General features: G+C 53.0%; 1 protein-coding gene across 2 annotated transcripts; it reads left to right on the top strand.

The window, feature by feature from the left end:
* RRBP1 (ribosome binding protein 1) lies at window positions 1-27,177 on the top strand. Of its 2 annotated transcripts, XM_044442855.1 has the most exons (18): window positions 1-878; window positions 5,682-5,830; window positions 7,892-8,014; window positions 9,162-9,281; window positions 10,091-10,209; window positions 11,403-11,556; window positions 13,718-13,859; window positions 15,615-15,802; window positions 15,971-16,008; window positions 17,624-17,714; window positions 18,920-19,009; window positions 20,203-20,295; window positions 21,635-21,706; window positions 22,465-22,560; window positions 23,998-24,081; window positions 25,744-25,842; window positions 25,975-26,118; window positions 26,976-27,177. In XM_044442855.1, exons 1-18 carry the CDS (start codon window positions 143-145, stop codon window positions 27,015-27,017), a joined length of 2,580 nt encoding a protein of 859 aa, XP_044298790.1. In that variant the 5' UTR covers window positions 1-142; the 3' UTR covers window positions 27,018-27,177. The 2 variants fall into 2 exon arrangements, with proteins under 2 accessions (XP_044298790.1, XP_044298791.1); XM_044442856.1 differs by lacking the exon at window positions 22,465-22,560.
* The last annotated feature ends 95 nt before the right edge of the window (window positions 27,178-27,272 follow it).

Here is a 27,272-nt window from a genome sequence, read left to right as displayed (position 1 = left end):
GAGGCTCGGCTGCCCTCGATGGCGGGATGCGAGAGGCCAGCTCCAGATAATCCCGCTACTTCCAAAGAACAAGCATCAGCAGCTGAGCCAGGGAATTCTTCTTTCTGTCACCCTGGTGCAGGGGAGATGAGATTTTGCATTCATGCAGCAGCTCATCTGTTGTTTTCCAGGTCAGGCCCATAGAGGAAGGATGGATCTCTACGACCCACAGGTGCTGGGCGTCGTGGTCTTTGGAGGGTTCGTGCTCTTCTCAGTCCTCGGGATAGTTCTGGTGTCCACCTTTTCGATGAAGGAGACGTCTTATGAGGAAGCCTTGGCAAAGCAACGCAGAGAGCTGGAGAAAGCCAGCCTGCTGAAGGTGGAGAAGAAGAAGAAAGAGAAGACTCCCGAGAAGAGAGGGAAAGCTAAGAAAAGGGAGGAGAAACCCAACGGGAGAATCCTAGAGCGAAACCTGCATCCCGACCCTCCAGAGAGCCGTACAGCTGCAGGCCCCGAGCCTGCGCTGCTCGTTGAGCCGGTGGTCTTTCGGTCTCCAGCAGTGCCTCCTTCAGCTTCTCAGGAGAACGAGCGGCCAACTCCCCTTCCCAAGGGCAGAGAAAAGAAGGAGAAGAAAGCGAAAGTGGAGCCAGCTGCCAGCCAGCCCGTTTCTGTGCCGCCCATTGCTGGTCCCTTGTTCGGCTGCCAAAGGTCCTGTGCTGCCCAGGACCCGGTCCCTGGTGCGGCTGCCCAAGAGCTGCCGACTGCGCCCCCTGCACCGGCCGGGGTCCAGCGGGATGCGCCGCCAGTCCTCTCTGGAATGGTTAAAAAGCCGGAGTCCCCCGGAAGTCAAGATGGCGCTCCAAAGAAGAAAGCCATGGCCAAAAGGAAAAGAGAATCCAGTAAGTGAGTGGCTGGAAATACTGCCTGAGGCTTGTGGGTAAAGTCCTTAAGTACGTATTAACCATTAGAGCTATAGCCCTCCCAGTCTCCGAGTCCTGGAGTGGGGAACCATGTGTCCCTTCCACGTTCTTAAGCACAGGCCATTAACCCTGCCAGTTACCATCTCCCTGCTTTTATTTACTAGAACATGTATTTGTTTTTTATTTACTTGAGCATGTATTTGTTTATCTTTATGCCTGTATGCCACTAACTATTCCAGCCGGAATTTCTAAGTAGCTGCGTGCGTAATGATGCAGCTCCGATTAGGAGGGTCTTCAGGAAAAGACGGACACCAAAAAGAACTTGCTGCTTGTGGTGTTTGATCTTAACAGTTCCTAGAATGAGGGTGGGCAAAATGTTCTCCCCACCCACCTTTTGTTAAAAAAGGACAATTTCGCAGCAGCAGCCTGGATTTCTTGCAAGCCCCGCGAGGGCCGGCAGCCGCTCTCTTATCCATTTCCTGTGAATGCCTGCGGCCACATGTGGGACCCAGATATGCTCTTTGGAAATGGAGAGGATGGTGGCTTCAGGCCAGAGGCTTCCTCTGCACCAAGGAAGAGGGGAACGGTAATTTCTGCTGGGAGAGGGCAGGGAGACAGAACCGCCTTTGCTCTGCTGGTGCTCAGGCTGCACCTCTGTCCTGCCCGACGTTTTGTGCATTGCTTGTCCTTCAGCCTGCGCCCCGGGGCAGCCGGGAGAGGGCAGTCCCTCAAATTAGCAAGTGTGCCCTGCAGGCCCCAAGGTGCCTTGCCTCTGGCACAGCTGGTAGATGCCAAGGGATTGGTACCCAGATGCCCTGCGAGATTATAGCGGAACGAGGAGCCACACGTCCGGCTGGTCTGGTCTGGACTCTCTCCAGTCCTCGGCAGGGAAGCGATGGAATCCTCTCCGACATCCACGTGAGGGTGCCGGGAGTGAGCGTGAGGTCAGGGTCACCTCTCGCCTGTTCTCATCTCTGCCTGAGTTGGGTGCTGATCTGGGGTTTGGGATCCGGAGCACTTGGAGCATCTTCAGGAGTGCAGTGGAACTCTGGGCAGTGTTCATTTACTTTACTTAGTATATTAATTAGACCCTTTCAAGATGCAGCCTTTCCTAGGAGGCTTAAAGCATAGAAGCACCTTAAATTTAATTTACCATTTGGCATTGCATTTGAGCTGGCTTACTTGCTGCTGTAGAAATATCCAGCAGCAGCAAATAACACGCAACATTTTCAACACACTCACAGCCTGTTGAAAAGGGCGTGCTGTGTAACATGGCACAGAATTGTCCCAGTCACCAGGGGCCTGGAGCGGCGCTTTCTGCATTACTTACGAGGTGGGAAATGTCCCCATTTGGCTCTGCCCGGGAGAGGAAGCCAGCGTGCGCGCCTGGGAGATCGGAGGGCAGGGTGCAGCCCCCTGAGCCCGCCAAAGGGATTTCCCCCACATCTTTTTTGACCCATTTTGCAGCAGGGATGACTCATCAGGCTCTGGAGTGGGCCAGTGTCCAAATTATGGCGCTCCAGCCACTGCCAGCATCTCCAAGTAAAATATATTTATTAGGGAGAGGCTCCGAAACGGGACGTGGCTTTTAAAGGAAACATCCACAATCTACCCACAGGGACTTGACAGCAGTCTGCTGGTGGATCAGCCTTTACGGGCGCAGCCTGGTTCCAGGGTGGAAGGGGACGGAGAACCTTCCTTGGGCCCACTGATGTAGAGATGGGTTATTTCTAAATTATGGGACGGGAGCAAGCAAGAGTCCCGGCCATTTCATGTCTGTCAAATACACACTGCCTGCAATACTTAACAGACAGTTGAATTCTTGCAGGTCCCGTGGAAAGGTATAAAAGCTTTACCTTCCCCTCCCTCCACACCTTTCCTGGTATATTGTGGAAAGACAAAGGGACTCAGTGGGCAGGTCAGGGAGGCAGTGATACCCTTCTCTACCCTTCCCCAATCCCCCCCGCCAGACGATCGGGCACGTCAGGCCGCAGGCCCCTCCCTCCCTGCTCCGTCCCCCCGCGGGTCTCCCAAGGGGTGCCGTGGGGGCGCTGAGTCCCCCCCGTCCCTGCCATGATGGCGAGTCGTTTTCAGCTCGCCTCAGCTTTCCCCCCGTGTTGTTTCGTTGTTCATCTGTTACCCTTCCCTCGGCAGCTTGAAACAGCCCCGCACAGTGCCTGAGCCAGGGCTGCCCAGGGCTTCTCCCGGCCCACTTTTGCCCGCAGAGTCGGGGGCAAAATTCTTGTTGCTGTTTACAAAAGGCAGCGCGCAGACTGCAAAATGGCCTTCCTGCTCTTGCCTCCGGCGAATCCGGCGCCAGCCACGGCCCGAATGGCCAGGCGCCTCCCGGGGCAGCCCTTCCCAGGCGCTGCTGAGGCCTGGGGTGGGATCGCGAGCGCTCACGCGACGGCCAGGTTTTCCAGAGAAAAGAAACCTCTCCCGCCCGCTGCTTGGCCATTGTTGCTAGCAGTGGCGGCTGCCTGGAAGCCGCTGGACAAGAGCGGCAAAGGGGTCGGGGGTTTCCCCTGATGCGCGGAGGTTAGATGCTCAGGCGAACCATCGTGGGTTACACTGGCCCTCCTCCTCGCCAGGGTGTCGTGTAACCCAGACTGAAGCCACCGTGACAAGCTTAGCCCGGGTTTACCCCACGCACTAACCCTCAGTGGCTAACAGAGTCCTGTAGGGAAGGATTCACACACCCACTTTGACTTTTCCGCACCTTGCTGCGGTACAGCCTGGAAGTGCCATTGATTTAACTGGCATTGTTACCGTTTGACACAAACCAGTGCCCACAAACCCGTCAGCACCATGAAGGTGCAAAATATTTCTCTTGTGGCACCAAAGGTAGGCAGGCGAACACGAGCTCGCACTCGCCGGCCGCTTAAGCCTTCCGCCCCTTTGTTGTGACCTGCGACGAAGAGCAGGGAGCCATCGAAACAGCGCCAGAATAACGTTGTGCGGAAGAGCCAGCTGGGACTGGGCTGTAAAAACATCCCGAATACGGGGGCAGCAGCGACATGTTACAGGGATGGTTTTTCTCTGCAGGGACTGGCAAACTGGTCAGGACGGAGAGCCAAGGAGCGCGCAATTCTAAAGGAAAGCGTCTTTCCATCTGCAAGGGATCCAGGGCTAGTGCAGGGATTATGTATCCAACAAGTTTGCCTGTGGGTTTTTGCGTACTGAATAGGAGCTGCGGTAAAAATCCTCTCACCATCACAGTGTTGAGTCTCACGGATGCATCAAGAGCCAATAAAATCCATTTCGGTTTCAGGTGGAAAGTGAAATCTTTGCTAGTTTGCTTTGGTAGCAAAGATGCTCTTCAGAAAAAGACAGGGAAGTTAGGCAAGCGGCAGAGTTTGGGGCGTTAACTTTGTTGCTGGAGAAATTATATTCATCAGTGCAAGTTCCATTTAGCCTTTGTCGTTTGAAGATCCAGATTATCCAGATTACTGGGCCCGCTTGGGTTTTCTTTGCTCAAACTGCCTCTTGTGATTTAGCTGTCTTTGTTTTCACTTTTCCAAAATACTTTTCAGACACGCTTCTAGTTGTTCTTAGGTCAACAGAAAGTCTAGCACCCACTGCCTTCTCCCAGCTTAATCATACTAGTTGTGTTTGTTGCCTACCAAAATATCTCAGCGGGGACTTCGTTTCCCTGGGAAAATGTATGCTGCGTTAGCCCTGTATCATCGCTTGTGATCTTAGGCGGTTCTTGAGCAAACAAATGTCAAACTCTTGATATCTCGCCAGCTAAGTTCCTCCAGGGATAATCTCCCGAAATCTGCTGCTGTGAGATTGATGTCAGCCACTTCCTCCGTGGTTGCCCCTACGCTGCGGAATGGCCTGCCAAGGAAGATGGGGCCGAGTCCCCAAATTAAGAGGGGATTGAAGGCGTATCTCTTCCAACAGGCCTTCCCAGATTAGTTCTCGTGTCTGTTTTATTCAGCATGTTGCTTTTAGTCAGCTTTAATCACTGTTGGTTTTAATTTCTTGTAAACCTCCCAGAGCCTATGGAAATGGGGCAGGATGTAAATATTAAGAGCATTGAATAGATATGTGTGCTATGCAAGTAAGAGTAATTTATTTATTTAGAGGATCTGTATGCCTCCCATCGCATAGCCTCGGGGCAGCTTACATAAAATAAAACAAAGCATAATACAACTACAGACTTTCCTTATTGGTGAGCATCACCCTCTCGGCTTGATGGCGATGATGGTGAGTTTTCTTTTGGCCAGGAAGGCGGGGGGATGATGCCACCCAGTGCTGAACACCCCCCCCCCCATGGCCATGTTCTTATAAGGGGCACACGATGGGGCGGAATGAAGAGCGCAGTGCTGGGGATATTTGAAGAGGCTGGGAAGAAAGGTGTGGGGCAGCCTGGAGGACGAGCTGAGTCGGTTCGAGCTGGCTGTAAAACCACCCACGCCGTTTCCCCGGGGCAGGAAGGGGCTTAGCTCTTTTCTTCGGCACATGAGCGTTGCTCCCTCTTCCCTAACGCAGGTAATTCTGACCTGCCCATTTGTGCCAAGTCTGGTCCTTCCCTGGGAGATGAACTGTGCAGCTTTGCCCCCAGATTTTAACCCACAGGGTAGACAATCTAATTGTATTTGGCTTGAAACTTGAATGAAAATATTGCAAAGTTAAGGAAGGCTTTGCAAGAAGTGGCCCCGGGAGACTCCGTACGTCGCAACGAGCTGTGGAAAGTTCTCGTTTTCAGTACCTGGGTCTGTATTATTGTTAGCAGAGTGTGCCTTTTAAAATGTGCAGCTTCTCTCCTTTCTGTAGCTGCCATGGATGATGAGGGAGCGCCCTGCCTTCCATTCAAGACCTTGATCTCCATCGTCAGTGGCATGGCGTTTGGTGAAGGCGAGGCGCAGCAGCTGATTGAAACGCTGACTGAGAAAACAGGAGATGTGCAGGACCCATGGCTGAGGGTATGAATGCGCCTTCTTCCTTATTTATTAGATTTATATCCTGCTTTTCCACATCTTGAAACTTTATACTCTGCTGCCAGTATGGATCTAAGCTTTGTCATTCCTCTCTATGGAAATATTTCAGAGCTGAGCGCAACTGAGTGATCCGGTTCAAGAGAGGGAATTAAAATGACTTCACAAAGCCGGAAGAAGTTGCCCTGTCTCTCAGCCAGGTGGCAGGTCACAGATCTAGGGTTGCGGAAAGAAAATTGGTACCTAGTAGTCGCCATGGCGATCAGCCTAAATCTCTCGGAGATGTGCCAGGTGGGAATCCATCGGACCTCCTCCGTTTGGCTCCCTGGCCTCTAGCCCGCTTTCTGCCTGGCCAGACTCTGCCTCGTGCTGAGGGCATCTGGCGGGGAACAGGCTCCAGAGGGGTTCTGCCAGTGCCCGTGTGACACGTGGGCTTTGCACACTCCGCCCAAAGAATGGCGTATTTGGTATACTTTGCACAGAGAAGCTGCCGGCATTCCTGAACACGCATGGGCTTGATCGCAACTCCGCTTGCTTCCTGGCCGGGGCTGAGCACGGGGAAGGCGTCCAGCGAGCCCGGGAGAGGCGGGTTCTGGGTGGGTCTTGGCCTTCCCCGGCTGGGTGTTTGGCTCGGTCGCGAGCTTCTATGGCTGCGTCTTCCCACATTCAGAAATGTGATCTGGACCACGGAAGAGAGGAGTGGCCGGGGGTGCGGCCTCTGCGTGAAGATGACCTTGGTTTGGAAAACTACTTGGCTAGGCCAGCCTCTCGTCTCAAGTGGCACAACACTAACCTGGGTTTCCTGCCTCTCTCCCTGGGGGCAGAGAAGGGAGGCCGTTCAGGATGCTGCAGTGTAGCTCTCGTCCAGCCAGTGAGACTGGTGTGTCAGAGGGTGGGGACTGGGGCAGGACACCAGGGCTCGGGCCACCGGGCTGGAGACCAGGTGGAGTCTGGCCAGGGAGGGGTCAGAGGCGAGGCGTCCAGGGACAGTCCAGAGCCCCGTACGGGGCCAGGAGCACAGCTGTGGTCAAGGAGCCGCCGAGAAACCAAGGACCAGGAAGGCAAGAGCGTGAGGAGCTCTCAGTCGGCCCAGCTGCCCGGTTGAGGGAAGGCAGACAGGATCCGAGGGCAGGCGGGCAGGGCAGGGCAAGCAAACCAAAAGCAGAGGGTAACCATTCGTGGGGAATCATCAGGATGGCGGCCAGTGACAAGCGGGGTCCCCCAGGGCTCTGTCCTGGGGCCAATCCTGTTCAATCTTTTCATTAACGACATGGAAGAAGGGGTGAACAGCCTGCTGATCAAATTCGCAGACAACACTAAAGCTGGAGCAGTGGCCACAACTGAGGAGCAGGTACTCCGGATCCAGAAGGATCTGGACAGACTGTGGAAGTGGGCAGGAGACAACAGGATGGCGTTCAGTGTGGATAAGTGCAAGGTCTTGCTCTGCTTCTGTGTCCATGTCTGTGGCTGCAGCATCAGCATCCATATTGGAGGCAAAAGAGGGGCAGTTTGTCAGACCCAAAGTGGCCCTGTACACCCCCTGCCCCCCGCCCCCCAACCACAGCAACAGACGGCTGTGTGACTCGCCAGCGAAGGCTGCAGGGCAGGACACGCAGCGAGGTCCTCTGCCTGGCTCTGGGGTTGGCGGTGCGGCTTGCACAGCTCCCGAGGCCCCTCTGGTGTCGGAAGCATCGCTTGTGGGTTTTGTTGTCAGTGAAGGCACGTTCGGAGCGAGAGCGGGGCGGCCGGGGGGGTTGCCCTGCCTTGCCCAGCCACTGCACTGCTGCATCGGCCTCTGTTTCCAGGGGGTTCAGGGGCCGTGGGCGGCACCTAGAAGGGTTGGCTGGATTAAGGTCAACACAAAAGGAAGAGGCAGGTGGAGCGCTCCGGAGGCGGAGGTGTGGAGCCAGACTTGCGGCACGGATGCCTGCCCGGATCGGGAATCCCGCCTTGCCTTGGAAGCGGCTCCCGCGGCGCCTGGCTCTCCGCAGCCACATCCCGGCCGAGCCTCTGCCCCCTTCTCCTGGCGCTGCATCCTTCCACTTGCAGGCAACGGAGAAAGGCAACCCGGTGGCTGTGCTGAAGCGGCAACTGGAAGACCGGGAGAAGCAGCTCGCGGTGGAGCAGGAGAACACCGCTGCCGTGAAGGCGAAGCTCAAGGAGCTGACCAGGGTGGGTTGAATGGCTCGGGGGCTGGGGAAAGGGCCAGGGACGTACGCCTGAGTCCTTGTATGAGCCAGGTGCATGGCTGCAATGACTCCCCCTTTTGAAGAATCCTGGGCTTATCTAGTTTTTCTGGATTGGGGTAGGCTAGTCTAAGAACTGTGATCAGTATTATGGATAGCAGAGTTAATAATGCTCAAAATTAGACAAAAACCTTTTGTCTTGTATGACTGTCAGGACCCTTTTATGACACTGTTGAAATGCTGGCGTGCTCCTCTACCTAGACAGACAGACGACTCTGTCTGTCTGTAAATGTTGCAGAGCAGTGTTAATACGCATAACTAACTCTAGCGAAGCTCCCTGCGGCCAGCTGCTTTCAGACTTGCCAGTGAGAACCGAGAGGGGTTTGTGGACGTGGAGACGCGGGAGCTGAGGAATGGAGGTGGGACGGGAGAGCGCAGTGCCCTCAGCTTCTTCTGGATCGCCACCGCCCTCATTGGCAGCCTGTCTGCTCAGTAGGCAGCCTAGTTCAGAACTGGGGGCATCTCTGAGCAGGTGACCACCTCGGTTCATGGTCTCCTGGCACCAGTGGAGGGAGTCACTCCAGTCAAACCGGGACCTGCCATACTGGTCCTGAGGGACCCGAGGGAATTGCAGTGCTGGCTGAGGGCATCAGAGGCAATGTGTTCGAGGCCCCGGCTCTCTACCCTTTAGGCTTTCGCAGAACCATCAAACAGTAGAGTTGGAAGGGGCCTACAAGACCATTGAGTCCAACACCTGCTTAACTCACAATTAAGCCCTCCCTCTGGGAGGACTGCCCAGCTGCCTCTTGAATGCCTCCAGGGTGGGAGAGCCCCCCACCCCCCACTCGCTCCGTTGCCATACTGCTCGGACAATCAGGAGGTCCACCTGGAACCTGGCTTCCTGCTCCTTGAGCCCGTTACGTTCTTTCTAATGTTCAGCCAGAACCTGGCTTCCTGCCGCTTGAGCATTGTCATTCCATGACCTGCACGAGAAGAGATGCTGGCCTTCCTCTCTGGGAGAACCTTCAGGTGCTTGAGGAGGGCTCTCCTGTCTCCCCTCAGCCGTCTCTTCACAAGGCGAGGCATGGCCAGCTCTTTGCATCTCTCCCCATTGTGAATCTCTTCTCCTGAAGGAACTTGCGGCGGAGAAGGCTAAGAGTGTCGCTCTTGAAAACAAGTGGAAGGCGCAGCTGCTGCTGCATGAGCAGGAGATGTCCACCAGGCAAGCAGAGATGCAACAGCTGCAAGGAAAGGTGGGAGAAATAGCTTAGCTCCATTTAAGACTGGCTTGCCTGAGCTTGACATTTATTTCTGTAGTCAAAATAACAAGTCATCTTTCGCTTGATTCAAGTCGAGCTTGATTTGCTGAAAATATTGGTCAGAAAAGAACATTTTTCAGGAAGGTTTGTGGCTTTGAATGTGTAAAGGGAAGAAACCTAGCTCTCATCAATCCTTCACTGGCGATGCTGGCCCACCACCCAAGCAGGGGTCAGCTTGCCCGTATGTGTGACGCACAGGAGCCCATGGAGAAGGAGGGTAGGTTGCTTATCTGTACCTGCCGTTCTTCAGGTGGTCATTTGTGCCCACCCTGGGGGGTCAGGAGTGGCTCAGTGTCTTTTTTCCTTGTGCTGTACTGACTTCGTCAAAAGTGTGGTCTGTCCTACCAATCCTCCCGCAGTCCCAGACCACCTTGAATTGAGAGAGAGGGTCAGAATCCCTCCCTTACAGGATGGAGGCCGGGTGGGGAGCTCTAATCTTAGCCTGCAAACCTTCCCGCTTGCCCTGGGTGTGCATGCACCGGTGGCCACTTGAGGACGGTCTGTTTCGGGCACGTGACCCGACTTGGTTGTTCCCAGGCACTTTCTTGTCTTTGGCCAAGCCTGTTCTGCAACAGAGGGTCCTCACCCCATGGAGAGGAGGCCTCTGAAATGAGGGAGGGGGTCACTCGAACAGGGATGCAGCTCCCCATGGATCCTACTTGGTGTCATTAAGGGTCCCCACCCACCAAGGGCCCCAACAACCCCTGGAGTCGTTCTGAAGCTTTCCTCTGATTGACTTTCAGATCCGGACTCTGCAGGAGCAGCTGGAGAACGGGCCGAACACCCAGCTGGCTCGCCTGCAGCAGGAAAATTCCATCCTTAGAGATGCCTTAAACCAGGCCACCAGCCAAGCCGAGAGCAAGTAAGATGGGGAATATTTTGGTGTGTGTGGAATCGCACGACGGCAGGGCGGATAGAGGAGACTTTGGGGGTCTCTCCTGTCCCTGTCCTAGACCGCTCCTCCCTGATAGCAAAGTCAAAACCAGTTCAGTTGATGAATTGCATCACAAAAATGGCATGTAATCACGCCGATACCTTGAGCGGCCATCTGTTTTGTTGGGTGGAACCCAGAAAGATTCTGCCTTTATAAATAGTCTCTGTTTTACTGCCTTGGCATGAATCTGGCATAATCTAAATATGTAATAAGTATAGATACGGGTATCTAATTATACGTTTTTGAGCACAACACCATGAAAAGTGGCATTAATAACAGTGGGACAAAGAAAGTGGCATTGCCAGAAGTTTGCAAACACAGTTTTTGAAATTGTAACGGTGGCTGTTGTGCGGTCTTCTCCATCGTTTGAGACAGGCTGCAAAAACCCGGGTCCAATAGGAAGGTAACTATTTTATTTGCTAGGTTGTGTAACAGGCTTCAGGAGGAAAATACGGCATTATTGCAGGTCGAATGCGGATAATAATAGCACTGAGATGCTTGCTTCAATTTTTCAGCCTTCTTGCATTATTCTGAAACGCCAGCTGCCTTTCTCGAATGTTTGCCTCAGGCAGCTGCAAGCAGTCCTCACTATTTCAGAGGACTTCTCTACTTGAGGCATTTTAATCCCCAGTCTGTGTTGCTGATAACTCCCTCCAACAGAAAGTGGAGGAAGGAACTAGAGGAATGGTGATCCTTGACTTGATTCTCACCACCAGGGAAACCCTAGTGGGCAAGTGGCAGTGGCAGGAACTCTGGGGTCAAATGGCCGTGCCACACTTGAATCCTCGATTCTAGAGGAAGCAATAGTCAAGTTTACCCAGATACATGCCCTCGATTTTAGGAATGCTGATTTTAATAAACTCAGAACCATGGTAAGTAAAGTCCCATGGCAAGTGCCTCGAATGAGAGAAGGAGTCCAAGACAGGTGGGAATGTTTAATAAAAGTGTCCTAAAGGCACAATCACAAACAATGCTAACAAGGAAAATGGGCGGAAGACAACAGAAGATGCCCCTGCAGCTTCACAAAGCGTAGAGATGAGCAGCAGCCAATTGCGCATCTACCTGAATGAGATTCAAGCCCGCTTGACACAAACCCGTTTCCTTGTGCTTCCGTGACCCAGGCAAAATGCTGAACTGGCCAAGCTGCGTCAGGAATGTAGCAAGCTGAGCAAAGAGTTGACTGAAAAGTCGGAGGCGCTTCAACAGGCGGAAGAACAGAAAAGCACCCTGCAGGGGAAGGCCGCTACCTTTGAGAAGCAGATTTCCCAGCTCCAGGTGAGTTGAAAGACGCCGCCACCTGTGCTGGTCCAAACGCAAACCAGGCGAGGCACCCTGGATGCCCCAGTGACTCTGCCAGCAGCTCGGGGTTTGCCTGTGTTTCCGTATTTTACTCTTTCCATTTTATTGTACACCAGTCACTGAGTGGAGGGCAATCGAAACATACTCCAACATAAGAAAAGCCCTTGAAATAAATGCATTCCTCCTCGTGGCACAGGTTTCCTTCGTGCCCTGCAGAATGTGGCCGGGTCTTCCTGTGAGAACGTCCATGTGGCTGGGCTGCCTGAGAACTCCCTGTCCTCCAGGGTCTTCTCCAACGTGATACCATTCAGAGGACTGTGCCAGCCCTACCAGCGAGGCTTTTTCCTCAAGCAGCTTGGGTGGGGTGTCTTGGAAATGCACTAAATTGTTAAATATTTAATTTACGCTGATTATAACGACCAGAGAAAGGGCGATTTTCTGCCTAAATCATGCAGTTGGCCTTGGACACAGCCTGACCTGAGTGGCAGGAACATGTGAGAATTCCTGATCCGCTCCAGGTGGCAAACAATCTCTCACCTATTAAAGCTGCATCTTGCCAACTTCTGAACCTTCTGTGAGTGCAGATGCTGGACATTCGGAACCATTCGGAACCATTCGGCTGCTGGTATTCCCAGGTGCAACAGCCCAAGACTTGGGATTAAGCAGGATTGCCCTGAGAAGGGCAAAGGGGCTTTTGAGCATTGCTAGTACTCCCTGTGGCTGCGATACGCCCACCAGGAGCAGCTGTTGGTGGGAGCGGGAGAGACATCGCTGAAAGTGCCCCTTCGTACAAGTGGGGGGGGGAGGACGTCTTGCAGGGCGGGCTTGAGTTGGCTCGTGCGAGGACCAGACGGGATGGGCGTGTCCCCCGGGGACAAGGAGCTGCCGAAGCGAGAGGCCAAGCTTTCCACCGTGCAGCTGTCCCTGGCGCATCGGCGCATCCGTTGCCGCAGAAGCATCGCTAATGGGTGTCGCCTCGCCTTTCGATGTTCTCGGATCGTTCAGTCATGCAAATGAGCCCTGAGCCCAAAGTCAAAGATAGCAGCTCTGTCCTGTGTGTCTGTGATGGGGCTGGAGAAGCTGACCCTGAGTTTTGTGAGCCGCCCAGACAACTTTAGCTGTTGGGCAGTACAGAAAAATAAAGCAAGGGAGCCAGCAAAGTCCGTGTGTGTGTGTGTGTCCATGCACGCACAGCTTTGGTTGCCGAAAACCAGAGACTTGGCTACAGCCCCTACTTCCTGATAAGTACTGGGGCTGAGTGTGTGACTTGCCAAGAACCTGCTCCCAAACTGCTGTCTGACCCAAACCAGTAGTTGTAGGTCCAGTTCGGCCCAGTATACATGCCGTTGCACCACTGTGATCTCCATCAAGGACACCCACCTTCTCTATTTCCGGATCACCACCACTCCCTCACCGGCACGTCCAAGGTGTTGGTGAGGTGGTGCCTTTTCCCCATCCTTCTGCAAAAAATCCACTCCTGACTACCTTCAGTTTTCTTCATTTCAGCCATAGCATTTGGGTGTCCTTCCTGCTCTTGCTGTGAGTCAGAAATCCTCACAATTCGTGCCGCGATTACGGGGGAAGCCAGAGCCAGGTGGCCAAACAGCAGCGGTTCACCTTTGCTCTTTTGCTGCCTTGTTTGTGAACTTCCCCGAGGCCTGGCTGGCCGTGACTGATAACAGAACGCGAGGCTGGGTGGACTTTGGGACATCCTCCCGACGCAGCTGCTCTGCACTTCCATGAAGAAAACCTGCCTGCTTGCGGCGCATCCACACGTGCCAGACAGGGGGCTGCCATGGGAGTTTGGTCCTGTGCATTGCGGTGCAGCTTTGCACTCCTGCTCTGCTGCGAGCTCACACCTCGCACCCGGGGGCCCCTCCTCGCCTTCTTTCTCACCGACTTCTGCATCTCAGAAGCTGGAAAGCGGCAGGAATTGCCGCTTCCCAGGGAGCCTTCGCTGTGTCAAAGGGATGTGCACGTTTCACGTGTGGCCACATGTTCTGCTGCCCCGACCGTCTGCGTGTTTTCATAAGAGCAGGGAAGGGGCTCCAGGGCCCCGCGGTTCCCTCTCGTGACGCGACTGAGGCGAGGCAGATGTGTAAACGGCGGCTGCCCTTGCCCTTGCCTTGCCTTGCAGGTGTCCCAGAAGGAGAACGAAGCCCCCCTGCAGAAGAAGTTGGACGACACTCGCGAGGAGCTCGGCAGGTCTCGGGCCCGTTGTCAGAGCCTGCAGGCAGAGCTGGAAATGGCCAGAAAGCAGCAGCAGACCAGTTTTGCTGGTGAGACCACGTTCTGTTTTGCATGGGAGACTGAGATTTGCTTGCCTCTTGGGAGACGTGTAAGCTTTTTTTTCTGTACTGAAGGCCGTATCTTGAACTTTGGAGGGTCCACAGCGTGGGCTCTGTCTGTCTCGGCCCTCACCTTTGGTAAAGCCATTTCCGAATGGACACAGGCAGGGTCCTGAACCCATCCACCCCTCTTCCTGAGCACGCGTCTCTTTAAGAGCGTAACATGAGCAAGGCCTTCCCTTTTGATCTGGCTAATACGGGAGCTTGATCAGTCTCTAGGTCAGTCCTAGAGGAGATCAACCCTGACTGCCCTTTAGAAGGCCAGATCCTGAAGATGAAACTCAAGTACTTTGGCCACCCCATGAGAAGGAAGGACTCCTTGGAGAAGAGCCTGATGCTGGGAACAATAAATGGCAAAAGAAGGAGGGGACGGCAGAGGATGAGGTGGCTGGATGGAGTCACTGAAGCAGTTGGTGTGAGCTTAGGTGGACTCCGGAGGAAGGTGGAGGACAGGAAGGCCTGGAGGAATGTTGTCCATGGGGTCGCAGTGGGTCGGACGTGACTTTGCGACTAACAACAACAACAATATGGGAGTTTATTGGCCCTTCATGTGAGATGAGAGGGACAGAAGATTGGTACAGCTGCATGCTGGACTGTTGTGGATGAAAGCCACTGGGTCTCCAAAAGCGGGCACCCAGAACGTCTGCTCCAGAAAGTGTTGCCTCCGTTATTCAGGACTTTAACCTGTTGAGCAAGAGCTTGCCTGAAGATGACCCAGACTGGACATTATATCTCCGCTCTTACAGCAAAGCAGGTGTGAGCATGCAGAAAGTCTTTGTAGGACCCAACTTCAGAACAAGCCAAGATAGTTAACCAACTTCCTATTGTGGTTTTTTATATCCTGGTTTGTTCCAAAGCTGGTAACCCAAGATTCCTGATTCAGATGAAATGAGAAACTGTAGTTTGAATCATAGAGTTGGAAGGGGCTGTGTAGGCCATCCAGTCCAAGCTCTGCTCTGCGCAGGAGTCCTGTTTCAAGCATCCCCACCAGATGGCTGTCCAAGTCTTCCCTTGAGTTTCTGCATCAGTGAAGAACCTAATAACTCCCTGGACAGCTTCGCCCAGTGTCTGACTCCTCCGACAATTAGGAGCTTTTTCCTGAAGTTCAAGTGAGTTAGAGGCTTCCTGGCTTAATGCAGCTTGTGACAAGGGGGGGGGGGGCAAAGGGGCTGCATGCACAGGCAAAGGTTGGTGACATACCTCAGCCAAAGAAAGATGATCCACCTGCAGCCGCCACCTTGTTGAGTATTAAAGTCTGTAGGTGACTTTGTGGTCTCTGCAGAACATGGGAGAAAGTGCTTTGTTCTGCATTGCCCCCAAATGATGGAATGCGCACCTCAAAATTTAAGATTGTTCCCATTGTTTTGGCCTTCAAAAGGGGTTGGAGGTGCTGTGGGGAACTGTGTTCAGTCAGTCCTTTAAAATGTGCAGTTTCATTGATCTTGTTCTTATTGTTTTACTGTTGTATTCTTTCGAAATGCGAATTGCTTTTAGTAGAAAAGGTGGTATTTCAGTGTAAATAATAAATAATACTTAAAGCAAACACTGATGTCACATTCGGGAGATACAACCTGCATCCTGGGATCAGTTTTTACGTTGTCGAAGTGGCTGTGCAACTGCAAGGCGAAGGGGTCTCCCGCTGCCTCTTTCTGACCAGCATGTTTTTTGTTTCCCATTCGTTAACAGAGCTTCAGTCTAAGTTGCTGTGCTCTGAAATGGAGTTGAAGGGAAAGCTGGAGGAACTGAACAGTTTACAGATCCAGCTGCCAGCAGCCACTTCCAAAAGTGTGCAGCTGGCCGAAAAGGTTGAATTGACTGAAGCCCTCCTGGAGGCAAGCCAAAGGAGAGAAGCGGAGAAAACCAGAGCAGTGCAGGTCCGCGCCCTCCCTGCCTGCCGCTCCTTCAAGGGCTCTTCTTTATCATACAGTATTTTCACGGTGCAACAGCACCACCTGTCGCACTGCTTGCTATATTTTGGGGACAGGTGGCGATTACAAGACACTAATTGACTTTTCTCTTCCCACCGCTCACCCGATTAACAGGAAGCCAACCAAACAGAAGACACTCTGATGCAGTTACGGTAAGGCTGCTAGATTTTAAAATATCAGGTTTGGGACACTAATAAACTACCTCTGCTATTGGCGCAAATGTATCGTTACTGCTTTACACACTCGCACACGCACATTTGTGTGTACTGGGATGGCTCAAGAAGCTCTTCCGAGAGTCACAGGGCACTGCAAGGACATTGTGGTATAAACCATGCATTAACCTCCAAGAAAAAGGCAGGTAATGAAAGAGATGTAAAAGATGCTCACTTCCTGGCAAATAGATGGGGAAGAAATGGAGGTCGTGACAGATTTTATTTTCCTGGGCTCCAAGATCAGTGCAGACGGGGACTGCAGCCAAGCAATGAAAAGACGCTTGCACCTTGGGAGGAAAGCTATGGCAAATCTAGACAGCATACCAAAAAGCAGAGACATCACCCTGCCAACAAAAGTGCGTATCGTCAAGGCTGTGGTTTTCCCAGTTGCAATGCGTGGCTGTGAAAGCTGGACCATAAGGAAGGCTGAGCGCCGAAGGATTGAGGCCCTTGAATTGTGGTGCTGGAGGAGACTCTGCGAGTCCCGTGGACCGCAAGGCGATCCAGCCGGTCAGTCCTAGAGATCAACCCTGACTGCTCTTTAGAAGGCCAGACACTGAAGATGAAGCTCAGATACTTTGGCCACCTAATGAGAAGGAAGGACTCCCTGGAGAAGAGCCTGATGCTGGGAACAATAGATGGCAAAAGAAGGAGGGGACGGCAGAGGATGAGGTGGCTGGATGGAGTCACTGGGGCGGTGGGTGTGGGCTTGGGTGGACTCCGGGGGATGGTGGAGGACAGGAAGGCCTGGAGGAATGTTGTCCATGGGGTCGCAGTGGGTCAGACACGACTTCGCAACTAACAACAACAACAATGTAAAAGAGCATGTACATCAGAAAATATTGCAAGAGTGTTCCAATACAAAGTTTATCTATATTATAACTTCCCTCCAAAACTACTGGATTGTGCCAAAACACATGCTTAGAAGAAGCATTGGCAGTATTACACTTCCAGCAGCAAGTTAACTTGGTCAAACCCGTACTAACACGATGTTGTGGTGTCCAAGCAAAAGAAGTTTCTGTAGGATAAGGTGTAACCTAGGGCAAAGGCAGGTATAGACGTTAATGTGTCAAACGATTGCTTGAACTGAGTAGGATTTTCCAGTCCCCTGTTCTGTTCCTACATTGGACCAGGTGGATCGTATTTATGCACTGGTGATAATTTATAAGCAGCAATCCTGTCGACCGGCTTCCTTTTCCTGGCATTTTACGAGGGATCAAAAAGGTTTGCTTCTTTGACCAAGCCGGTTTCTGCATCCAGAGAGAAAGCAAAACGGGGTGCAGGGAAGGAGAGGAAATAGGGGAAGAACAAAGGCTGAGGCTGGGAGTGGGGGAAAGCAGCCAGTTCAAGAGGTGGAGGGGAAGAACAGAGGGCAGAGTGCACAGCTGTTTTCTTTTCAATTTGTTGTGAAATCGTACTTTAAAATTCTGGGGTAGACAAAGACAGGTGTTGCAGAATCTCTTCTTGCTGCAGGCATCACCGAAGGATCCGGTTCTCAACTGGGTGAGCACATCCGGAAATGGAGCTTCCCTAACAAAGTTTCTTTCCGTTTCAGGTTCGAAGGTTCATTGGAACAGCTCTCCGCGTTAGAGAACGAGGCTGCAGAACTAAGAGATGTGGTGGAACACCTGAAAATAAAAAACAGGGTGAGTTACCACCACAGCAAATGAAAACTAAACTAAGTTACCAAGAGTATTCCATATCAATGCAGTATTCTTCTCCCATGTTTCATGGATGGGGGTTACTTTTCAAGTGGAGTTGTGGGAATCCATGGTGGTTCCAAAGTTTTGGCCGTTCCATCCAAGAGGGACCACTTGGCTGCAAATATCACTGAATGGCTGAATCTCTCACGCTTGAACAACCTGAGATGAGCGGCCATGACTTGCAGGCCCTGGTAGGTTAGTCAGAAAACAACACGGCCCTTGGGTCAAGAAGGTGCCCACGCTCTGGCTGTCAGGTACAGAAGCTCTTTCCATGCAAAAGGCAGAGGACACAGAACATGCAAATAATCTTTTGGACGTTGCGGGCAAGGGCAAAGTCAGTGGACACAGCTTTATCAGCTGAGATAAACTCCCCAGGAAGGTTAGTGTGGCCCAGGTGGCAAAGTGGCGTTGGCGTTGGCTTGGCAGCTCTGTGTGGCCCGATTCCAGAGATCGGGATGTCTCGCAGCGCCTTCCAGAGTGCAACGAAACGGGCACCTGCAGCAACGGTGCACCTGAAGCCCTGCAAGGCTGAGGACCGGCCCTGGAGCTCAAAGCCCCCGGGGCTGAAGCAGCCACATCACTGGGGACGGGGAGCCCCAAAGCAGCCCCTGCGGGTGCCTCCGACCGCATTCAGCCGCAGGAGGCGTGTGCCCCCCAGGCAGGATGGGACTCTGAGCTACAGGGCCGGGGTGGAGAGAGAGCTGCCGCACCGAGGCATCGCACGACCCGTTCTAGTGGAACTTCTTTTTCATAAAATGTGAAGCGTCCAACCACAGAAACAAAATTAACAGAAAAAAATCACTTCTTTTCAGAGCTCTGTAAAAGGTGTCTTCTAATTAAAACATTGGAATGTGCAATCATTTACGTTTAATGAATCCGAAAGCGATAAGGGCAGAAACGAGGTGGATGCCTGGAAGCTGTCCCAGATAGCGTTTTCCTTTGCAAGGACTCTGTGGGTGGGCTGTTCCCGCCACCGGCTGGGACGTCCCTTTCCGAGCAAGAGTCCCGTCCTGTGCGTTCAGACTCTGGTGTGCGGCGTGCGTGGGCTGGGTGCCAGGCCTGAGGGCCCTCCTGACCTCTTCCGCTCTGTTAATGATTCTGCTGCACTGAGGAGTCGCTGGGAGCTTATCTGTGAAACTCTCTTTCAGGACATGTCGCTGTACGTAGAAGCCGCCAGTGAGGCGCGGAGCAGCCTGCAGGCCGAATGCGACCAGTACAGGGCCACCCTCGCCGAGACAGTGAGTGGCGCTGCCCCTCCGCGGCTGCACACGCGGGCACATCCGCTGGCTCCAGCCTCATTCATTGATCCCAAGCTTTTCTAACCCATCCGCCACTGACGCCTCGGGGCAGCTTGCAACAGAAGGGCGGATAAAACGAAGCCAAGCAAGCACAGCCTCTGGCGACTGGAGATAATAGAGCCCTATTTAAAACCACTCAACTTTAAAACGATGGGAAAAATAAATACGTTTTCACCCGGCACCAAAAGGATAAAGCATTGGCGCCAGGCGGGCCTCTCTGGGGAGTGCATTCCATGGCTGGGGCGCCACCACAGAGAAGGCCCCCCTCTGGGTAGCCACCCTCCTCCTCTCCTTCAAGGAGGGCTCCCTGGGCAGGGCCTCCGCCTCCGCGCTCAAGGGGCGGGAGGGCGCATGGGGTGGGGGCACTCCTCCGGGCATCCCGGACCCAAGCTGGCTGCGATGCTGGTGAGGCCGTGGAGTCCATCCAGGCAGGGGCAGGAAGGTGGGTTTGGTCCAGTCATGGGTCCAGAGCGCAAGTGGTCTTGGTCTCCCGTGGCCTTTATGTCCCACGCCCAGCGGGACCACCAGTTTTGCTCACAGGTGCAGCTTCTTGGCACTGTTGCCCGACATTGGCAAAGGCTGCCATAGGCTGCCGCCTTTTCCCCGTTGCTTCATCGCCCCAGCTTCTCTTTCTCCATTTTTCAGGGGAGGGGGGAGATGGCTGTGATTGCAGTCGCCACCCAATGCAGAGTTTGTGACCTGAGTCAACATTTTTATAAAATTTTTGTTTGCAACCCAATTTGGTTGTGAACTGAGGTGTTTGTGAGCCGAGATACCACCGTAGTTAAAAATAATAATAAATAGATATACCAGGATAGGTTAATGCTCCTTCACAATTTGTGCACGTACTTGGCTGCGCTTGCCGCTACCCATGGGGGAGAGAATGAGGGGACTCCCGAGCTATAATTCAAGCCCCACGAATGCTCCTCTTTTTTGCTTCTGCGCTGTGTTTCCGAGCGACAGTTGCTGGTTAATCGCTCGGCGTCTTGCACTGTTCTCACGAGTCGTGGGTCGCTGCTAAAACACCCAGGAAAACCTTCAGTCTGCAGAGCAGAATAAACCTGCGGGTAAGCCGAGCCCGTCCTTCATTGGCAGCTCACCTGCTGTGCTCTGCTTCCTTCCCGAAACAACAGGAAAGGATGCTGAAGGCGTTGCAGAGGAGCGTGGAGGAGGAGGAGCAGGTGTGGGCGGCAAAGGTGTCTGCCTTGGAGGACGCGCTGCAAAAGGTATGGCCGTGCTCAGGGTCTCTGTGGACGTGCCGTGCCGTTGTCCAGCGCCCTGTCTGTTCTCGTGGCTGCCAACGTGGCACTCCGTTCTGCATTCACGTGCGTCGATGGTCTTGCCAGTCGCCCAGCTTGGACATCGTCTGCAGCCGGAGCTCTCCGTTCGCAATGGGCACCAACCCCAGGCGTGTTCAGGCAGGAAAGAGGCAGAAATCCCAGGCATTCGCCGGGGACAGTGGTCGCTCTTGTCATCGTGTTGCGTTATGTTCCGATTAGCGTTAGAGTCAGATCCCAATAGCCGCTGGAACGCCTGTATTTCCAAAGGAAGGCCATCCTTGTGTTTTTGGCCTGCGGGCAAGCAGCAGCGGTGCGTGAGTTTACTGGCATCGTAAAGCCCGGCTCACTAGGATCCCTCATGAGTTTCAGCCCAGCCAGCCTTCCTTGCAGCATTTCTGCCAACATGCCCCCGATTTCTTCAAATCAGTTAGATCCCAGGTCTTTTTATAAGTTGCGTTTTCCCCCACAATGTGTGTCTCTACCCAAACCCTGAGATCATCACGGAGTCCTTCCCAAAGAGCCCTTCTGAAGGAAGCAAGGCCACTCAGGGGCAGGGCCCCCACCTATGGGATCAGCTCCCCAGAGAGGCGCACCTGGCGCCCACTCTTTCCTCCTCTCAGTGTCAGGTGGAAACCTCCTTATTCTCCCTGTATATTAAGTTAGACTTCCATCTTTCACCATATTTTCACTGTACCTCTGAGATGGTTCTCGCTGTGGCCGCTGGATTCCTGGATGATTCCCAGGACAACTCTGTGAGGGCCGCGCTCTTTCAGGAAGAGGGAGTGAGCGTGGGGTCCTCCTGCCGGGTGGTGGAGTGGCCGGAGACACCACCCTTTTGTGCAGTCCATTCTTCCTTGCGAGAGGACACGGAGAGCGATTTCTTCCTCCCTTTTCAAATGCCTTCGGTCTTGGTGGCCTCGCACTTTCACCTACCTGACTGAGCGAATGAGCGCACGAGAGTGGAGGAACCCTGGAGGGCTGCTCTCCTGCCGCTCAGAAGGCCTTTCGCGGTCTGGCTGGGCTGAGTTAGGTCCTGGTTCTTGCCTATTTGTGCTGGGAGAGCAGAGGTTCCGCCGAAAGCATTACGCCCCGTATGAACTCACTCTGTGCCTGTGAACAGGCACCTGACGGGTGGCAGTTTGCAGGCATGCAAAATAATCTTCTTGCGCACAAGGGCGTGCCGAGCACACCCACACGCACAAGTGGAAGGGGCTCTGCAAAGGATGCGTGCTAATTGTCTCATTTCTGGTTCTTTGGGTGCGGATGTGATAAATGCTCCATTTAGTCCAAAGACCAAATGAAATGTCTCGAAGATGATGTGGAAAAGTTAAAGGTGGAACTGCAGAACACAGGCAAGGTAAGGACTCCTGGAGTGGGGTGGGGCGTGGGGTGGGGCGGGGTGGTGGGGGGAATGATAGAACCCTGAGTTAGATAGGGAATGGCTGTTTTGTCTGTCTGGTCCCATTCTCTTTCCTCTGAGTGGTCACAGCTCAGCTCCAGGATCCCAGAAGGACAGCTGTCCATCTTCCACTTTTGCCTTTTAACTGGAGTGGCCAGGCATTGAATGTAGACCTTTCCACAGACTGTGTGTTTTGCTACTGAACTTTGGGCCCTCCCAGCGGAGCTCAATCCCGCACCCTTTCCAAAGAGACTTGGGATCTGGTGTTCAGTGCTAAATTTCCACAGCTTAATCATACCTTCCTGGCAGAATGTGGCTGCTTTGGTTTGGGGATGGAGAGGAACTTGAAAAGGAAGTGTCCGTTTCCGTCCATAAAAAGGTAATAACTAAATCACTTGAAAGTCCTGAACTTTTGGTGAAGGACGGGATATAATAGCTTTCGATAAACAGCAAACAAAAATTCAAGGGCAATATATGAAGCCTTGTGTCCAGGACTGATTCCTTGATCTGGGTTCAAGATCACAGGTTCCTAGAATAAAAGAAAAGCGGGGTCCATCTGTCTTCCCTAGACGCCAGCAAGCCAATGCGTTGCTGGGATGCGGAAGGCAATTGCAAACCAGCCTTGTGCTGAAAGGACGGATGCCTCCCACAATCCGTACCCTCCCAAACTGCTGTCATCTGAGTATCTCTCATTCCCGCCCCCATCTCGGAAACAGTTGAAGGAGTGCGTGTCTCTCTTGGAAGCCCAGCTGGAAAACCACTTGGCGGCTGCGAACCTGGAGCGGCAGCGGTACACCAAAGACATGGAAGCACTGAGTGTCTGTCTCGCCGAGCCTGCAGGCAGCCGCGGGGGGGGGGGGGGGGGGGGGGGGGGGGATCTTTGGGGCACGTGGTGCAGATGACATGCCGAGCTTGAGGACCCTCCTCCGCTCTCGGGCCCTGTGGGGCGAGGGGTGCGTTGCTCGGTCATGGGCGTTCTGCTCCGTCTAGCCCGGAAGGCTGCTGTCAACGGGGTGAAGGCGGGCGGTTTTTCCAGTCCCTTTGGGAGGTTGCTGCTAGGGAAGGACACGAAATTCTCCCCGCAGCCCCTGCACATCCGCTCGGTTACGAAAAGTCTTTTCCGAGCCTGGCTGCTGGAGGGTTAAAATCAGAGCGTGGCAAGTGCTCAGCTTGTAGTCCTGGGGGAACGGGCTTGGAAGGATCCGCAGAGGCACGGCTCGGAGTCCTTCCCGTGCGAACCTTGGCACGGTGCCAGCAGCGACTGCCTTTGTCCCGCTTCTCCAGCGAGGACCTTCTCTGTTGTTGGTTGGAGGGTGCAGCTGAGCTCTCCCAAGGGAAAAGGGAGCGGTGGGGAGCAGGTCTGGCCCCCCCAGCGTCTCAGCTCGTGGGAGAAGTCGGCCTGTGCGATGCAGCACCGCCCTTTGCTCATCCCCCTGGGGGCCAGGATGGTCACGGTCGTCCACAGGCCGCCTCTTTCTCCAAAAGGCCTCATGTGCAGTCTTGGCACGGTGCCTGCACCTGGGGTTTCTTTCCATTCTGCAGAAGCCTCAGTTCTTTCTCCTGTAGGGAATTCTGCCATTCTTGTCCCACTGTCTCTATGAGACCTGTGGAGTATAAGAATTCCTGAAAGTCCCACAAGAAGGGCTTCGGAAGGATCACGGGATGAATGCTTCAACCAGCATCTCTCCTGGTGAAGGCTGTAGCCCACAAGCCTGTCCCAGAAGAGGGCAGAACTGGCCTGATGATTTGGAAGTTGCGGAATGTCCACCTCTTCCAGTCCTGGGCGCAGTGGCTTGGGTGCTGAGGGGTGACTCTCCCCGAATCCCACTTTTGGGGACCAATAATTGGGACAAAAGGTACCTGGATGAAACATGCACAGTCTAGTGTTGTCCCCAACAACAGATGTGGCTTGTGTTACCGATGACACAATCATCGTCTCCCAAAAGGTTTTTCAGGCGTTGCTCCCTCCGAACACGCCAGCATCGCGTTGTTTGTTTTGCAGATGCCACAACTATTGTAAGGTGTCCGGAGGGCCAAATCGGGTTCTTGGACTTTTGGACATTTATCTAGAAGGATTTTGTCAATGGATTAAGCAACTGACAGTGTCCTGGTCCTAGTTCCAGTTCACTGTACAACTGGATGCCGGAAAGATAGCAAACAGGTTTTTTTCCAGTCAGATGCGAGCAGAGGGTAATGTCCGTTCATCTTCAAATAAATTGCATTTAGGTACTGATTTGTCTGTGTTTTAGCTGAGGCAGCTGTTGTCCGAATCCCAAGAACATCTGGATGCAACCAAGCAAGAAGCACTCAAGAAAACTCACGAGCTTGTACAGGTAAAGGGATGGCGATTGAGTGGAGGAGGAGATTCATGTAACCCCCTTGAGATCCTTGGAAGGAAAGAAGGTGGGATAGCAGAGAAAGAAATGAAACGAAAAATACCGCAGTGGTTAGTTCTTCTTTGTGGTCTCTGCGCATCACACCCTTGGGCTCAGCACCTGCCTCGGGCCTCTTGTGGGGAAAGCTCCTGAGCAGCCTCGCCTCGGAGGAAGCCCCCTCCCTCTCGCCGTACCTGGAAGGGGTTCCTGTCCCGTTCCTCTCCGACCGCCGTCCTGGGCGCCTCGGGACTTTCCCCTGCTGGTCACTGTTGCTTTCCCGACTCATCCTTTCATTCTTGTTCTAGTTTCTACTACAATTCTTGTTCTCACTTCTCACCTCTCTGTAGTCCTCCGCTGACGACACCTTCCCATCTCCAACTCGAAGGTAAGCTCGCCAGTTGCCCACACGTGTGATGCGCGGAGACCACCACGAAGGAAGGCAGGTTACCTACCTGCAACCGTCGTTCCTTGAGGGGCCACCTGTGTGTCGGGTTCACACAACCCGCCCACCAACCCCTGCTCTGACCCTCTGCAGTCGCTCGATTCCGTTGTTCTTGGGCGCGAGGTCAGCCGCCCGCCTGCCTCCCCTCAGCTCGGAGGCCACACTGCCGATCTCCGCGGATCTGAGGAAGTGCCCAGAAGTCCTTCCCAGATTAAGCAGGGCCCGTGTGGTGGAGCGGCCCAGAGCCCAGGTTGGGGATTCAGGGAATCCGGGCTCTAGCCCCCGCTCAGCCAACTGGGTGATGGTGGGTCAGCCCACGATCCTCAGCCCTGCCTGCCTCACAGGGTTGTTGTTGCAGGGATAAGATTGTGAGCCAGATGAAGAGAATGATGTAAGTTGCTTTGTGTTCTTTAAACAAATGGGAAATAAATCTAATAAAGTGGGATATCAATCTAATAAGTTAATAAACCTTTTGTAAATATCTGTCGCTGTCTAGCTGACTTTTTAGCAGAGTTCACATTCTACAGTATTATATTTTATTTAGTATTGCTTGTACACAAAGGTGTGTATTTTCAAGGGGTGTTGCATTTCCTCAGTGATGATGGATAGAAATGAAGATGAAAAACGGTGCGGGAAGGAGGAGAGTTGTGGATCTAGGTTGTGTCGAAGAACATGGAGAAAATAAAGAGCTGTAGAACAAGAGGAGGGAAGGAACGACTGTGAAGAGAATTATGTGAAAAAGGCACACGGGACGGAAGAGGTGGAACAGCCAGGGCACCTATGTACACTCGGCAATGCGTGGGGGGATGAACAGAAACACAGGAACAGAGCAAGGCGGAAGGGATCTCCTGGGCCATCTAGTCTGACCCTGGCTCCAGCCGGCTCCTCTCATGACATGCCTCCCCTGTCGATCAAGCCAATTTCCTGCTCTCTGGTTCTTACGTTTCCCATGTGCGAAAGCGGCTCATAGATTTTCATTTCTGCAGTAAACACCAGAACTGAATTCAAGATATGTTGAGCCCGAGTTTTTGGCAAATCCTTAACTTCATGGTTATACATTCTAGCTTCCTAAGTGACTTTTGCTGGTTTTGCACTTGAGCTTTGCTTTCTCACACTCGGTTTTGTTTCTGTTCCTCAAGAATTTGGCTGACTGATCTTTCCATGTGTTGAAACTGCAGGTTCAGGATTCAGTGCGCAGCTTGCAAGTTGAATTGGAGAAGCTGAGGCTTGAGGGGGGAACGGCTGCCTCGGCCAAAGAGGAGGTTCTCCAGCTTCAGGTAAAAGTGGCATCCCATTTTTAGATTGCTGGACAGTGACAGGAGCAAGAGCTCATTGCTCTTCCCGGGCTTTTCAGAAATCCCTCGCGTCTGTTGCCCGAGAGTAAAGCTGGCTGTTACTCCCAATTGCAGGGAACACTGGACAAAGAGAAGAAGTTAACAAAGGATTTGGGATGTGCGGCTACTAAACTAAAGGAGCTTTTGACGGTCACCCAAGAGCAGCTGGCCAAGGAAAGAGAAACTGTGATGAAGTTGCAAAAACAGCTTGAGGAAAAGGTGCTGATACTTATTTGATTTTTTTAAAAAATTACTCCATTCTGGCCTACAAGGGATTTAAACCAACCATGACTGCTTGACAGTGTCATTTCCCCCTCTTTATTTATTGCATGGCACATTCACATCACACTTGAATAAAACACAGGCATAAAAACACGACATACACAATATAAGATCCAAAACAGTATAAACATCTATCTAAATTGCAGGTGGTTTTTCTTTTGCTTGTCACAACCAGGGACATCAGCAGACTCTTCTCCGTAAGCGCTACTTTGGCACTCGGTCACTATAGATCGGATGGCTTGTCTTTCGGTCCCACAATCACAATTCAGTGATGGTATTTTGCCCCAGTTATAAAGGGCAGCTGCAATTCTGCCATGACCGGTACACATTCGGTTTAGTGTTGTCCATCTTGCACAGGGCTGGTCAAATCCAGGTGGCTTTTCCAAGAAGCAGGAGACTGCAGTTTCCCATCTACTGTTGTTTCCACATATTGCAAATACTAAAAACATCTCCCGCTAGTGCCTTAGCAGTAGCAGCAGCCGGCCGTGCAAATCTCAACCTGTTCTGCTCCAGACAGGCGCTAGCACTCCAAATTGGCCCCTGGGAGTCCCACTTCCCCCCTATGTTTTTGTAACAAGGCCTCCTTGAACCAATTCTGCCTCCCCCGGCACAGAAAGCAGTTTGTGCCGTTTCTGGCAAATAGGGCTGCAGCTCCAGGGTAATAATTCTGCCGTGACGCATCGTTCCCTACCCTCTCTCGGCACCAAGCTCTTCTTTCTCTGTACTTCTGGCATGCTATGATTTTTAAACCGAGGCTGTTTAGAGGCCGTAGCCAACTCGTCTTTCTGTTTCAGGGAGAAAATGCAGAAAGCACCAAAGAAGGAACCTCCGTCTGAACCTCACGTCCCAGCCCAGGATACGCAGTTCTCCGTGCTAAATGCTTTACGTATTCCTAAAAGATGCGCCTCTGTGCTGCAGAGGACCACAACAAAGACAGTCGTGACCAGGAACTGCCCTGGTTTGCCAAAGGAATAAAAGCAAACTCTGCTAGAACCAGTCTGTAAACGAACCCTTCTTCACTCCGTGACCGATGCGCCGGTGCCTGACGGGGGGAGCGCTGCCCAGCGCCGTTCGCTCGCAGGAGAGGGGCA

The sequence above is a fragment of the Varanus komodoensis genome, unplaced genomic scaffold, assembly GCF_004798865.1.
Source record: "Varanus komodoensis strain SLA01 unplaced genomic scaffold, ASM479886v1 scaffold40, whole genome shotgun sequence".
In the NCBI taxonomy this organism is placed as follows: domain Eukaryota; kingdom Metazoa; phylum Chordata; class Lepidosauria; order Squamata; family Varanidae; genus Varanus; species Varanus komodoensis.
The sequence above is the reverse complement of the archived record's forward strand: the minus strand, read 5'-3'. Positions and strand labels throughout refer to the sequence as shown.

Excerpts from the sequence above, each read along its gene's own strand:
- RRBP1 (XM_044442855.1), top strand. The coding sequence starts at position 143 with ATGCAGCAGCTCATCTGTTGTTTTCCAGGTCAGGCCCATAGAGGAAGG. Across the intron at positions 20,296-21,634 it reads TGGAGGACGCGCTGCAAAAG|TCCAAAGACCAAATGAAATG; the intron begins GTATGGCCGTGC and ends TGCTCCATTTAG. Across the intron at positions 25,843-25,974 it reads AGGAGGTTCTCCAGCTTCAG|GGAACACTGGACAAAGAGAA; the intron begins GTAAAAGTGGCA and ends TCCCAATTGCAG.